This window comes from Dendrobates tinctorius, unplaced genomic scaffold, assembly GCF_039654945.1.
Source record: "Dendrobates tinctorius isolate UK_male_01 unplaced genomic scaffold, ASM3965494v1 ptg000168l, whole genome shotgun sequence".
In the NCBI taxonomy this organism is placed as follows: Eukaryota; Metazoa; Chordata; class Amphibia; order Anura; family Dendrobatidae; genus Dendrobates; species Dendrobates tinctorius.
The window spans coordinates 3,797,266-3,812,443 of record NW_027361835.1 but is presented as its reverse complement, the minus strand read 5'-3'; the positions used below and the strand labels follow the sequence as shown (position 1 = coordinate 3,812,443).

Genomic DNA, 15,178 nt, shown 5'->3' with positions numbered 1-15,178 from the left:
ATCCTCCATCCCATAGTCCCATGCCCATATACCCGTCATACATATTCTCCATCCCATAGTCCCATGCCCATATACCCATAATACATATTCACCATCCCATAGTCCAGTGCCAATATACCCATCATACATATTCGCCATCCCATAGTCCCGTGCCCATATACCCATCACACATCCTCCATCCCATAGTCAACCATTATGACATCATAATGAGCGGCGGAGCTTGCAACCTATGATGACGTCAGTGTCGCCATGGCAACCATTATGACATCATAATGGGGCGGGGCTTGATGTACACACTTTTTCCCCATTATGTAGATAGGGGCTAAATTGGTGAATTGGAACGCGCGGGGTTAAAATTTTGCCTCACAACATAGCTTAGGATGCTCTCGGGGTCCAGACGTGCCAAATTTTGTGGCTGTAGCTGCGAAAGGTGCGGATGCCAATCCCAGACAGACAGACAGACATACATACACACACTTGAGCTTTATATATTAGATGTCCATGTGCTGAAATACTGGTGTAATATGCCACGCTGTGTCCTGTGCTGAGTCTGACTGTGCGGGGACATAAACAGTATATAGTCCAGTTCCTGGGCAGGGAAGTCTAGAGACAGGTGGGCTGGGGAGGACGCAGCAGAATCTATCCCGGCAGTCCTGTCTGTATTCTCTCCTGCGTCCTCCCTGGCCATCCTGCCTGTATTCTCTCCTGCGTCCTCCCTGGCCATCCTGCCTGTATTCTCTCCTGCGTCCTCCCTGGCCATCCTGTCTGTATTCTCTCCTGCGTCCTCCCTGGCCATCCTGTCTGTATTCTCTCCTGCGTCCTCCCTGGCCATCCTGTCTGTATTCTCTCCTGCGTCCTCCCTGGCCATCCTGTCTGTATTCTCTCCTGCGTCCTCCCTGGCCATCCTGTCTGTATTCTCTCCTGCGTCCTCCCTGGCCATCCTGTCTGTATTCTCTCCTGCGTCCTCCCTGGCAATCCTGTCTGTATTCTCTCCTGCGTCCTCCCTGGCAATCCTGTCTGTATTCTCTACTGCGTCCTCCCTGGCCATCCTGTCTGTATTCTCTCCTGCGTCTTCTCTGACCATCCTGTCTGTATTCTCTCCTGCGTCCTCCCTGGCCATCCTGTCTGTATTCCTGCGTCCTGCCTGGCCATCCTGTCTGTATTCTCTCCTGCGTCCTCCCTGACCATCCTGTCTGTATTCTCTCCTGCGTCCTCCCTGACCATCCTGTCTGTATTCTCTCCTGCGTCCTCCCTGGCCATCCTGTCTGTATTCTCTCCTGCATCTTCTCTGACCATCCTGTCTGTATTCTCTCCTGCGTCCTCCCTGGCCATCCTGTCTGTATTCTCTCCTGCGTCCTCCCTGGCCATCCTGTCTGTATTCTCTCCTGCGTCCTCCCTGGCAATCCTGTCTGTATTCTTTCCTGCGTCCTCCCTGGCCATCCTGTCTGTATTCTCTCCTGCGTCTTCTCTGACCATCCTGTCTGTAGACCCTCTTGCGTCCTCTCCGGCTGTTTTGTCTGTATTCTCTCCTGCATCCTCCTCGACCGTCCTAATTTCTTCTACATCCTCCCCGGCCGTCCTTCCTGTATTCTCTCCTGCGTCCTGCCTGGCCATCTTGTCTGTATTCTCTCCTGCGTCCTTCCTGGCCATCCTATCTGTATTCTCTCCTGCATCTTCTCTGACCATCCTGTCTGTATTCTCTCCTGCATCCTCCCTGGCCATCCTGTCTGTATTCTCTCCTGCGTCCTCCCTGGCCATCCTGTCTGTATTCTCTCCTGCGTCCTCCCTGGCCATCCTGTCTGTATTCTCCCCTGCGTCCTCCCTGGCCATCCTGTCTGTATTCTCTCCTGCATCTTCTCTGACCATCCTGTCTGTATTCTCTCCTGCGTCCTCCCTGGCCATCCTGTCTGTATTCTCTCCTGCGTCCTCCCTGGCCATCCTGTCTGTATTCTCTCCTGCGTCCTCCCTGGCAATCCTGTCTGTATTCTTTCCTGCGTCCTCCCTGGCCATCCTGTCTGTATTCTCTCCTGCGTCTTCTCTGACCATCCTGTCTGTAGACCCTCTTGCGTCCTCTCCGGCTGTTTTGTCTGTATTCTCTCCTGCATCCTCCTCGACCGTCCTATTTTCTTCTACATCCTCCCCGGCCGTCCTTCCTGTATTCTCTCCTCTGTCCTCCCTGACCGTCCTGTCTGTATTCTTTTGTGCGTCCTCTCTGGCTGTCCATTCTGTATTCTTCCCTGCGTCCTCCCCGACCATCCTGTCATTTTCTCTGTTGCGTTCTCTTCAGCCGTAGTGTCTGTAGAATCTCCTGCGTCCACCCGGCCGTCCTGTCTGTAGACTCTCCTCCGGCGTCGTCTCTGGCTGTTCTGTATGTATTCTCTACTTCATCCTGTCTTTATTCTCTCCTGCATCTCTCGGTCCGTTCTGTATGCTCTCCTTTGTCCTCCTTGGCCATCATGTCTGTATTCTCTCCTGTATCTTCCCCGGCCGTCCTGTCTGTATTCTCACCTGTGTCCTCTTCGGCCGTTCTAACTGTATTCTTTCCTATGTCCTCTCTGGCCGTCTGTTTTGTGTTCTCTGCTGCATCCTGCTTCGGGTGTCCTGTCTGTAGACTCTCCTGCATCTTCTCTGACCGTCCGTCCGTTCTGTATTCTCTCCCTCTAGCCTAACCAGCCAATCCTGTCTGTAGACTCTCCTGCGTCCTCCCCGGCTGTCCTGTCTGTGGACTCTCTTACGTTCTCCTTGGCCGTCCTGTCTGTATTCTCTCCCTCTAGCCTCCCCAGCCAATCCTGTCTGTATTCTCTCCTGTATCCTCCCCGGCTGTCCTGTCTGTATTCTCACCTGTGTTCTCTTCGGCCATTCTAACTGTATTCTTTCCTGTGTCCTCTCTGACCGTCCGTTTTGTGTTCTCTGCTGCATCCTCCTCGGCTGTCCTGGCTATAGACTCTTCTGCATCTTCTCTGACCGTCCGTCCGTTCTGTATTCTCTCCCTCTAACCTCCCCAGCCAATCCTGTCTGTAGACTCTTCTGCGTCCTCCCCGGCCGTCCTGTCTGTAGACTTTCCTGTGCACGATGCCCTGCTCACTGTGCATGGTGTTCCCTCATTGGCCGCTCTGCATAGTAGGCCGCCGTCCCCCTCAGCCCGCTGTGCACGCTACATATTGACAGCTGTGTACGCTGTTCATAGGCAAAAAGCTGCCAATCAGTGCTTGGATTAGACAGAGTTGATGAATACGGAGGATGACCTGGCAGGAGACAACTGGTCCTCAGTGATTATCTGCTGATGAACCACAGCAGTGAGCCCAGTACTGACACGCGAGTGGTATCAGGGGGGTACCACATCCTGCTGCCGGCTGATTCCAAGTAACCGTCCTGATGCCTAGCAACAATGTCTGTACCAGACAACATGAGAAGCATCAGTGACATCTCTGGGGGGGCACTTATTTCCTGGGGGCCCTGATCTACGGAGGGAGAGGTGCTGATCTCCTTTCCCTGGGGGGAGCCCCTGATGTCGGGGGATGTGGAAGCCCTGATTCCCTGAGGTGTTGGGGACCTGATGTTCTGGGTAGAGATGAACGAACCTTTCAAGGTTCGGATTCGCCAAACGGACCGCCATTCACCGAACAGTTGACTGAACGTTTCGAAGAACGTATCCAAACCCTATTGGATTAAATGGGAGGCAAAACCAAACACATAGACAACAACTTAAGAGATGACAAAGCTTCCCAAACAGTTAAAATTAGGGGCAGACACCATGAAAAGTGGCATTAATTTACCCACAGTAGAAATTTGCAAATGGCACAGCAGCAGTCAGCCATGGGCCATGCATGAGGTATCAGGGTCTGGCCCAGTATTTACAGCTTGGAATTTAAGTTTTAATAAGGACTTGGTGGTTAAGGGAGCGGTGTAAGCCGTCTTAGCTGGGAGACCTCATGCAACACCTCCAATTTTTCTTTTTATTCCAGCCACACTCAGATTGCACAAACATTAGTTTCGTACAGTAATATTGGTAGAAAAATGTAGAATAGTCACACAGATAGTTGAATTAGTAAGTGCAGGCCTAAGTGTCTGGGAGCGCTACTTACACGGGCAACCCACCAGATGGAGACCCAACTTGGCGTCTCCTCATTTAAAAAAATAATTGTCACACATCACTAAAGTGGCATCAATTGCCAGAGTAGAAACAGTATACTAAGCCTCTGACAGACCTTCCACCACAGGCAACCCACCAGATGGAGACCCAACTTAGAGTCTCCACATTTCAAAAAATTGTTTGTAACATCAGCAGCAGTAGCAACAGCAGGTACAGAAGACACCACAAAGATGTCAGACTGCAATAGCATGAGATCAATCCATGACGCTAAAAATGACACCATTGCCTAGTCTGCCCAGTATGCGACTGAGGTGCAAGAGTCGTCGGAGATCCATGATTTATTCATTTTGAGGAAAGGCGGTCTACACTTTGAGGGGACAGCTGGATAAGCTTATCAATCAGGACATGACCAGCAGCGCTGAAGACACGTTCTGAGAGAACTCTGGCTGCTGGGCATGACAAAAAACCTCCAAGGCGTGAAAGTCGAGCTTGTTGATATTGAGCTTCAGATACTCCTGCACGATCCTCTCCAGTCGTAAACAACGTGTCAGACTTTTACTTTGTTCTGCAGGGGCACGGACTGGTCTGAAAAATGTGTTAACTCACAGAAATTGCTTAGACCACTCATAATGCTGCTGCTAACGTTTTGGCGATGACGCCTTGCCGTTCCTGGGGTTGCACCTCTAGAACTGGGTTGCACACTGTGTGCCTCAATCCTATCTTGGGGAAAGCCACTCTTGAGATTGACTACAAGCATACTTCGATACTACAGCATGCACGCATCCCTTTCCAGGGGGAAGCCTATTGCTAAATTTACTCTTGTACCGTGGATCTAAGAGTGGCAACCCAGTAGTCAGCACTATTTCTAACCCTAAGAATACGGGCATCGTTTTGAAGATAGTGCAGCAAGAAGGTGCTCTCGGTCACTTCCATGAGGTTCAAGTCAATGCTGTGTTGGTGGCGGGGTAACACTCAAGATTGATTTCTCCGTCTCCTCCCGCCAACCACGGACATGTAGCGCGTCCATCACCTCATCCTCAATTTGTTCCTTGACTCCTGCACCTTCACTAACAGTTTGTCTGGTACCATGAGCCCCCCTCGATTGCTGTTAGCCATTCTCCCATGGCTCTTGCCTGTTCGACATTCTGGAAATTTGAGATATTGTTATCTCTTCTGCATACTTTTCTGTTCCTCTGGGACCATCACCTCCTCACGCAGACTATTCAAAGTGTGCTCCAACATGTAGATGACCGGAATAGTGATGCTGATTACGACAGCGTCAGCGTTAACCATCTTAGTAGCCATTTCAAAACCATGCAGAAGTCCTTCACCTACGCCCACTCCCCAAGCATGATATACGCCATGTCTATACTGCGTTGGTCCATGCAATGCAAAAGGACATACTTCAGTTGAGAAATGCACCCTGGCAGACATATATTTTTTAAGGGAATGGGTGATGTTGTTGGTGACATGCTGGTGTAGCACAGGCACAGGTTTTTTAAAGAAATAATGGCGACAGGGCAACTGGTACTGGGGGAATGGGACGGCCATCAACTTTCAGAAACTGTCTGTATCCACATGGTGGAAAGGCAGCATTTCCGTGGCTAACAGATTGGAGATGGTGGAGTTCAAGCTCTTAGCTTTGCCATATGTAGGAGGAAATAATCTTTTAGGTGACCACAACTGCAGGACCGAGGGCTGGCTGCAGTGCTGAGAGAGGGCGGAGAACAAGACAAACTGCTGGACCGTGACTAAGATGCAGGGGGAGATGTTAGGCTGGATTGAGAAAGATGTGTTGTGCTAGATGACACAAAAGCAGCAGTCATGTCCACTTCAGCTCTCACTTTTCCCCGAATTTGAGTAAACAATTGTAGTTTTTGCGGCCGGAGACCTCTGTGATAACACTTGGCATGGTGACGGAGGAGGAAGAAGCAGCAGATGGAGTTGATGGGACGGTCAGTGGTTGACGAGGCCTGCTAGTCTGCATTTTAGCGCAGTGAGATGTTGATCATGCATGTGCCGGTTCATGCATGTAGTTGTCAAATTACTGTAACAAGGGTGATTGGGTTGCCTCCGCTGAGGATTTTAGTGTGTGTGATATCAAGGTGGAGGAAGAGGAGAGGCCACTGGATGCAGCGATCGCCATCCATTGTCGCACATGCTATTTCTGAGCCTCATCTACATGGCGTACTGCTGCGCGGCTGCCAAAGAAACAGTCCTGTAGATAGTCAGTAACAGATGTTGTCAGTGGTCTTTGGATAGGACGAGACGGTGTTTGTTCCATAGAGCTTTCATTCACATTAACACCTCACCCACGTACACGTCGAACACCAAGCCTATTCCCCCTTCCACCATGACCTCGCTTTTCCCACTCATGTTCTATGTACCCTTCCCCTCTTGTACCTGCTGTTTCATAACCTTAGGCCCACAGCTGTCAGTCACCTGTCACTAGATAAACAATCACTATTTATGTTCTTAGATAGTGTGCCTGAACAACACTGTTATACCTAACGCTGATTAAGTGGAAATCCGTCCTTCTGATTCGTCTCTGAAGCAAAGTTTTAGCCCAAACGATTTGGAGTAGCTAATGGGGCCTCCGGAGACGGCCACACAGGTATTGCACAATCTACTTTGATGCTGGAAGATCGATTTCACACAGGATAAGTTCACTTTCAGCAGCAGCACTAGCGCAGGAGTGACATCTGCACTGTGACACTGAGACAATAGCGCCAGCAAAACAAGATGTCCGCTTTCTATATGGCCAGGGACATGTGAGTTCGGTAGCCAATCACAGAAGACCTAGTGTCATGACGTTCTGGTTTCTGTGCCCTGATTGGTTGTCGGAATCAATGTACATAAAGTTAAATGAAAAAAAAAAACACTGCTCCTGTAATCTCTTCAGATGCTTCTCTGACCTCTCCACACCCCCTCTCTTCATCAAACCGTTCCCCCCGTACCACCCCGCTCATCATACAGCACCACTATCCTAGCCAAAGTAATCACAAAATCATTATTGGAAGTGCGATGGTTTATCGAGCTGTGACCAGATTTTGCCAACTTTGAGTAAAAATGCTCAGAAAAGCAAACACGAATCTGAATGTGCTATGTTCATCACAAATTTGAGACTGGCGAACCTTTTCCGAACACGTTTGCTCATCTTTACTCCTGGGGTGTTGGGGCCCTGATGTCCTGGGAATTGCCCTGATGGTGAGAGGGGGAGCCCCTAATGTCGTAGGGATGTGGGATCCTGGAAGTCCTGAGGTGCTGGGTCCCTGATGTCCTGGGGAAAAGGCCCCAATGTGTGGGGGTGGGGGTCCCGATGTTTGATGCCCGGCCTCTGGGCAGAGCCCTGCCACTTGATGGCACTGGATGTCAGTGTGACTGTCTTTGCAGGTTATTGAAGGATGCTCTAAATGATCCGCACTTCGGGCCCCGCTATGAGCACATTCTCGGCGCCCTCCTCTCCATTGTGGGTAAAGGTTTACGGCAGGAGCTGGAGAAACAGACCAGACTCACTCAGCTGCTGGGCGTTGTGGCAGAAAAAGTCAAAGAAGCCAATGGTTCAGGGCGACAGGTGAGCACTGTGGTGGCAGCGCCATGTGGCTTCTGCAATGTCCATCATCCGCCTCACTCTGAGCAACAATGGCGTGTGACATGCCAGGAGCTCAGTGGTAATGTGGTGACCTTAACCATCTCTGGCCATACTCCCTGTGTACTACTTGGTGAACCTGTAACCATTGAAGCCAGTCGGGATGCTCAGCAGTTAAATATACAGTGGTTGCAGAAAGTATTCAGACCCCTTTAAATTTTTCACACTTTGTTTCATTGCAGCCATTTGTTAAGTTCAAAAAAGTTCATTTTTTCTCTCATTAATGTGCACTCTGCTCCCCATCTTGACTGAAAAAAAACAAATGTTTGCAAATTTTTAAAAAAAGAAAAACTGAAATATCCCATGGTCATAAGAGTTCAGACCCTTTGCTCAGACACTCCTATGTAAGTCACATGCTGTCCATTTCCTTGTGATCCTCCTTGAGATGGTTTTACTCCTTCGTTGGGAGTCCAGCTGTGTGTAATTACACTGATAGGACTTGATTTGTAAAGGCGAACACCTGTCTATATAAGACCTCACAGCTCACAGTGCATGTCAGACCAAATGAGAATCATGAGGTCAAAGGAACTGACCAAGGAGCTGAGAGACAGAATTGTGGCAAGGCACAGATCTGGCCAAGGTTACAAAAGAATTTCTGCAGTACTCAAGGTTCCTAAGAGCACAGTGGCCTCCACAATCCTTACATGGAAGAAGTTTGGGACCAAACAGAAGTCTTCCTAGACCTGTCCATCCAGCCACACTGAGCAATCGTGGGAGAAGAGCCTTGGTGAGAGAGGAAGAACGCCAAGATCACTGTGGCTGAGCTCCACAGATGCAGTAGGGAGATGGGAGAAAGTTCCATAAAGTCATCTATCACTGCAGCCCTCCACCAGTTGGGCCTTTATGGCAGAGTGGCTCGAAGGAAGCCTCTCTTCAGTGCCAGACATATGAAAGCCTGCATAGAGTTTGTTAAAAAACACATGAAGGACTCCCAGACTATGAGATATAAGATTCTCTGGTCTGATGAGAGGAAGATAGAACTTTTTGGCGATAATTCTAAGTAGTATGTGTGGAGAAAACCAGGCAGTGCTCATCACCTGCCCAATACAATCCCAACAGTGAAACATGGTGGTGGCAGCATCATGCTATGGGGTGTTTTTCAGCTGCAGGGACAGGACAATTGGTTGTCATTGAAGGAAACATGAATGCGGCCAAGTACAGAGATATCCTGGATGAAAACCTCTTCCAGAGTGCTCTGGATGTCAGACTTGGCCGAAGGTTCACCTTCCAACAAGACAAAGACCCTAAGCACACAGCTAAAATAACAAAGGAGTGGCTTCAGGACAACTCTGTGACCATTCCTGACTGGCCCAGCTAGAGCCCTGACCTAAGCCCAATGGAGCATCTCTGGAGAGACCTGAAAATGGCTGTCCACCAACGTTCACCATCCAACCTGACGGAACTGGAGAGGATCTGCAAGGAAGAATGGCAGAGGATTCCCAAATCCAGGGGTGAGAAACTTGGTGCATCATTCCCAAGAAGACTCATGGCTCAGAAGGTGCGTCTACTCAATACTGAGCAAAGGGGCTGAATACTTATGACCATGTGATTTTTTTTTTTTTTTTTTTTTTTTTTCCAGTTTTTATTTTTTAATAAATTTGCAAACATTTCTACCTTTCAAATTTTTTCAGTCAAGATGGGGTGCAGAGTGTACATTAATGAGGAAAAATGAACTTTTCTAGAAATTACCAAATGGCTGCATTGAAAAAAAGAGTGAAAAATTTAAAGGGGTCTGAATACTTTCCGTACCCACTGTAAGTGCTCTCACCACTCGGAGGTGGAAGCCATGATTGCAGTCGCATGGGAAGTCTACAGTGGGCGCTGCCCTGACCCCCGGCAGTGTACCGGTGCCAATGTGTGGTGCAATCTGTGGTTTACAGGTCGTCCTTCAGGAAGGGATGGAGCGAGTGCAGCTGCTGTTCCGGAAGAACAAGATCCGCCTGCCGCTAAACCCCAGCATGGAGTCCAAAGGGCTAAATGTGAAGGTAAGCGGGGGGTGCAGAGCGGAGCATGGGATGCAGCAGGCTAACCTGTTTGTACATACAGCTCTGACAAAAAATTAATAGACCACTGCACAATGTTCAGTTTGTCTGATTGTTCTCTTTATATTTTTGAGTAAAATGTAAATTGCTCTTTTATTCTATAAACTGCTGACCACATGTCTCCGAATCTCCAAGCAATAAATTTTATGTTTACTTTCAGAAAATGAGAAATGGTCAAAATAACAAAAAAATGCAGAGTGCTTGTAGACCTCAAATAATGCTAAGAAAGCAAGTCCATAATCATTTAGGAACAACAATACCAATGTTTTACCTCAGGAAGAGTTCAGAGATCAATATTCTGTGGAATCCCCATGATTGTTAATCCCAGCTTTCCTGCGTCTTGGCTGCTTTCCTCCAGTCTCTCACACGGCTTCTGGGTGACCTTATGCCGCTCCTGGTACACATATATAAGGAGTTCTTCTTTGTCTGATGGCTTGTGACTCTCCATCTTCCTCCTGATTACATTCCAGAGGTTCTCAGTGGGGTTCGGGTCTGGAGATTGGGCTGGCCATGACAGGGATTTGATGTGGTGGTCCTTCATCCACCCATTGAGTGACCTAGCTGTGTGGCATGGCGCATTGTCCTCAGAGTTGGGGAACATTGCCTGAGCAGAAGGAATCAGCTGTTTTTCCAGGATAACCTTGTATGCGGCTTGATTCATACGTCCTTCACAAGGATTAACCTGCCCAATTCCAGCCTTGCTGAAGCATCCCCAGATCATCACCGATCCTCCACCAAATTTCACAGTGGGTGCAAGACACTGTGGCTTGTACGCCTCTCCAGGTCTCCGTCTAACCATTACACTACCAGGTGTTGGGCAAAGCTGAAAATTAGACTCATCACGGAAGATTACCTTACTCCAGTCCTCCAGGGTCCAATCCTTATGGTCTTTGGCAGACTTCAGCCTGGCTCTCCTTTACTTCTCATTGATGAAAGGCTTTTTTCTAGCTTTACATGGCTTGAGCCCTACCTCTAGGAGCCTGTTGCGAACTGTTCTTGCCGTGCACTTCACCCCAGCTGCCATTTGCCATTCCTTTTGTAGGTCACCTGATGTCATCCTGCGGTTGCTGAGTGACATTGGAATAAGATGACTGTCATCCCGGTCAGTGGAGAGTCGTTTTCACCCTCTGCCGGGCTGTAGCTTTATTGTCCTCAATATCTGCTGCTTGACCTTGTTGTAATGGACTACCGTCTTAGAAATTTTAGTGATGGAGGCAACATGACGCTCACTGTATCCCTCTGCTAGTAAAGCCAGAATTGAGCCCTTCTTTCCTCACTCAAGACTTTTCAGCTCTTTTGGCATGGTTAAAAGTTATTTTTTCATTCCTATTACTTTTGGGATATTCCCAGCACTTGTTTTGCCATCCAGCTTGTCCTATTGCAGGAGGATTGTGAACACCACAGCAGGGTTTTTATACTTTCCTTCGATAGATAAGATTTTGTTCAGGTGATCACCTAATCAGAAGCACAATAAGTGGAATGAGGTGGACTCTGGTTGGAATTCAGCTGACACTGGAATGGAATGGCTGTCAGACATGGAGAGAAGCGGATTCATATAAAACACCGCAGTGGGCTCATAATGTTTGCCAGAGCTGTATGAGGAGGAGCAGCAGGCTGTCCTGTGTGTATATATGAGGAGGAGCAGCAGGCTGACCTGTGTGTATATATGAGGAGGAGCAGCAGGCTGTCCTGTGTGTATATATGAGGAGGAGCAGCAGGCTGACCTGTGTGTATATATGAGGAGGAGCAGCAGGCTGTCCTGTGTATATATGAGGAGGAGCAGCAGGCTGTCCTGTGTGTATATATGAGGAGGAGCAGCAGGCTGACCTGTGTGTATATATGAGGAGGAGCAGCAGGCTGTCCTGTGTGTATATATGAGGAGGAGCAGCAGGCTGTCCTGTGTGTATATATGAGGAGGAGCAGCAGGCTGACCTGTGTGTATATATGAGGAGGAGCAGCAGGCTGTCCTGTGTGTATATATGAGGAGGAGCAGCAGGCTGACCTGTGTGTATATATGAGGAGGAGCAGCAGGCTGTCCTGTGTATATATGAGGAGGAGCAGCAGGCTGTCCTGTGTGTATATATGAGGAGGAGCAGCAGGCTGACCTGTGTGTATATATGAGGAGGAGCAGCAGGCTGTCCTGTGTGTATATATGAGGAGGAGCAGCAGGCTGTCCTGTGTGTATATATGAGGAGGAGCAGCAGGCTGACCTGTGTGTATATATGAGGAGGAGCAGCAGGCTGTCCTGTGTGTATATATGAGGAGGAGCAGCAGGCTGTCCTGTGTATATATGAGGAGGAGCAGCAGGCTGTCCTGTGTGTATATATGAGGAGGAGCAGCAGGCTGTCCTGTGTGTATATATGAGGAGGAGCAGCAGGCTGTCCTGTGTGTATATATGAGGAGGAGCAGCAGGCTGACCTGTGTGTATATATGAGGAGGAGCAGCAGGCTGTCCTGTGTGTGTATATGAGGAGGAGCAGCAGGCTGACCTGTGTGTATATATGAGGAGGAGCAGCAGGCTGTCCTGTGTATATATGAGGAGGAGCAGCAGGCTGTCCTGTGTGTATATATGAGGAGGAGCAGCAGGCTGTCCTGTGTGTATATATGAGGAGGAGCAGCAGGCTGTCCTGTGTGTATATATGAGGAGGAGCAGCAGGCTGACCTGTGTGTATATATGAGGAGGAGCAGCAGGCTGTCCTGTGTGTGTATATGAGGAGGAGCAGCAGGCTGACCTGTGTGTATATATGAGGAGGAGCAGCAGGCTGACCTGTGTGTATATATGAGGAGGAGCAGGCTGTCCTGTGTGTATATATGAGGAGGAGCAGCAGGCTGTCCTGTGTGTATATATGAGGAGGAGCAGCAGGCTGTCCTGTGTGTATATATGAGGAGGAGCAGCAGGCTGACCTGTGTGTATATATGAGGAGGAGCAGCAGGCTGACCTGTGTGTATATATGAGGAGGAGCAGCAGGCTGTCCTGTGTGTATATATGAGGAGGAACAGCAGGCTGTCCTGTGTGTATATATGAGGAGGAACAGCAGGCTGTCCTGTGTGTATATATGAGGAGGAGCGGCAGGCTGTCCTGTGTGTATATATGAGGAGGAGCAGCAGGCTGTCCTGTGTGTATATATGAGGAGGAGCAGCAGGCTGTCCTGTGTGTATATATGAGGAGGAGCAGCAGGCTGTCCTGTGTGTATATATGAGGAGGAGCGGCAGGCTGACCTGTGTGTATATATGAGGAGGAGCAGCAGGCTGACCTGTGTGTATATATGAGGAGGATCGGCAGGCTGTCCTGTTTATATATGAGGAGGATCAGCAGGCTGTCCTGTTTATATATGAGGAGGATCAGCAGGCTGTCCTGTGTGTATATATGAGGAGGAGCGGCAGGCTGACCTGTGTGTATACATGAGGAGGAGCGGCAGGCTGTCCTGTTTATATATGAGGAGGATCAGCAGGCTGTCCTGTTTATATATGAGGAGGATCAGCAGGCTGTCCTGTGTGTATATATGAGGAGGAGCAGCAGGCTGTCCTGTTTATATATGAGGAGGAGCAGCAGGCTGTCCTGTTTATATATGAGGAGGATCAGCAGGCTGTCCTGTTTATATATGAGGAGGATCAGCAGGCTAACCTCTTTGTACTCCATCATGCCGCCTGTATGTGACCCGTTCGTACTCGTCCTCTGCAGATTTGCTCTTTCTTCAATTCTAACGCTGTTCCCCTTAAAGTGGTGATGGTGAATGCGGATCCCATTGGAGAAGAGATCCACTCCATGTTTAAGGTAACGTCTCATACATATGTGTAGATCACTCTTCTTCGGGGCCGAATTCTTGCTGTATCCTGTATCTCAGGTGGGCGAGGACCTGCGTCAGGACATGCTCGCTCTGCAGATGATCAAGATTATGGACAAGCTGTGGCTGCAGGACGGCCTGGACATGAGAATGGTCATCTTCAAGTGTCTGTCCACTGGCACTGACAGAGGTAATATATGCACACCCTGCCCTGTATGTGACGGGGGAATTGTACCCTGTGCCGTGTGTAATGGGGGGATTATACCCTGTGCTGTATGTGACGGGGGGATTATACCCTGCGCCGTATGTGATGGGGGATTATACCCTACGCTGTATGTGACGGGGGGGATTATACCCTGTGCCGTGTGTGATGGGGGAATTATACCCTGTGATGGGGGGATTATACCCTGCGCTGTCTGTGACGGGGGGATTATACCCTGCGCTGTCTGTGACGGGGGGATTATACCCTGCGCTGTCTGTGACGGGGGGGTTATACTCTGTGCCGTGTGTGACGGGGGGATTATACCCTGTGACGGGGGGGATTATACCCTGCGCAGTATGTGACGGGATTATACCCTGCGCTGTATGTGACGGGGGAGGGGTTATACCCTGTGCCGTGTGTGGTGGAGGGATTATACCCTGTGCCGTGTGTGACGGGGGGATTGCACCCTGCGCTGTATGTGACGGGGCGATTATACCCTGTGCCATGTGTGACGGGGGGGTTACACCCTGTGCTGTGTGTGACGAGTGGATTATACCCTGTGACGGGGGGGATTATACCCGGCGCTGTATGTGTCGGGGGGGATTATACCCTGCGCTGTATGTGTTGGGGGGGGGGGATTATACCCTGTGCAGTATATGACGGGGGATTATACCCTGCGCTGCATGTGTGATGGGGGGATTATACCCTGTGACGGGGGGATTGCACCCTGCGCTTTTCAGTTGTGGCCAAAAGTATTGACACCCCAGCAATTCTGTCAGATAATACTCAGTTTCTTCCTGAAAATGATTACAAACACAAATTCTTTGGTATTATTATTTTCATTTAATTTGTCTTAATTGAAAAAACACAAAAAGAATTGTCCTAAAGCCAAATTGGATATAATTCCACACCAAACATAAAGAGGGTGGACAAAAGTATTGGCACTGTTGGAAAAATCATGTGATGCTTCTCTAATTTGTGTAATTATCAGCACCTGTAACTTACCTGTGGCACCTATCAGGTGTTGGCAATAACTAAATCACACTTGCAGCCAGCTGACATGGATTAAAGTTGACTCAACCTCTGTCCTGTGTCCTTGTGTGCACCACATTGAGCATGGAGAAAAGAAAGAAGACCAAAGAACTGTCTGAGGACTTGAGAAACCAAATTGTGAGGAAGCATGAGCAATCTCAAGGCTCCAAGTCCATCTCCAAAGACCTGAATGTTCTGTGTCTACCGTGCGCAGTGTCATCAAGAAGTGTAAAGCCCATGGCACTGTGGCTAACCTCCCTAGATGTGGACGGAAAAGAAAAATTGACAAGAGATTTCAACGCAAGATTGTGCGGATGTTGGATAAAAAACCTCGACTAACATCCAAACAAGTTCAAGCTGCCCTGCAGTCCGAGGG

At 49.1% G+C, this 15,178-nt stretch overlaps 1 protein-coding gene across 1 annotated transcript in view; it reads left to right on the top strand.

Annotated features, from left to right (window-relative positions):
* PIK3C2A (phosphatidylinositol-4-phosphate 3-kinase catalytic subunit type 2 alpha) overlaps positions 1 to 15,178 on the top strand; it is a 98,623-nt gene that overhangs the window by 65,825 nt on the left and 17,620 nt on the right. The window contains exons 19-22 of the mRNA XM_073550766.1: positions 7,487 to 7,667; positions 9,623 to 9,727; positions 13,466 to 13,558; positions 13,629 to 13,758. Coding sequence (XP_073406867.1) covers positions 7,487 to 7,667; positions 9,623 to 9,727; positions 13,466 to 13,558; positions 13,629 to 13,758 — 509 coding nt within the window. The remainder of the gene's footprint in view (positions 1 to 7,486; positions 7,668 to 9,622; positions 9,728 to 13,465; positions 13,559 to 13,628; positions 13,759 to 15,178) is intronic.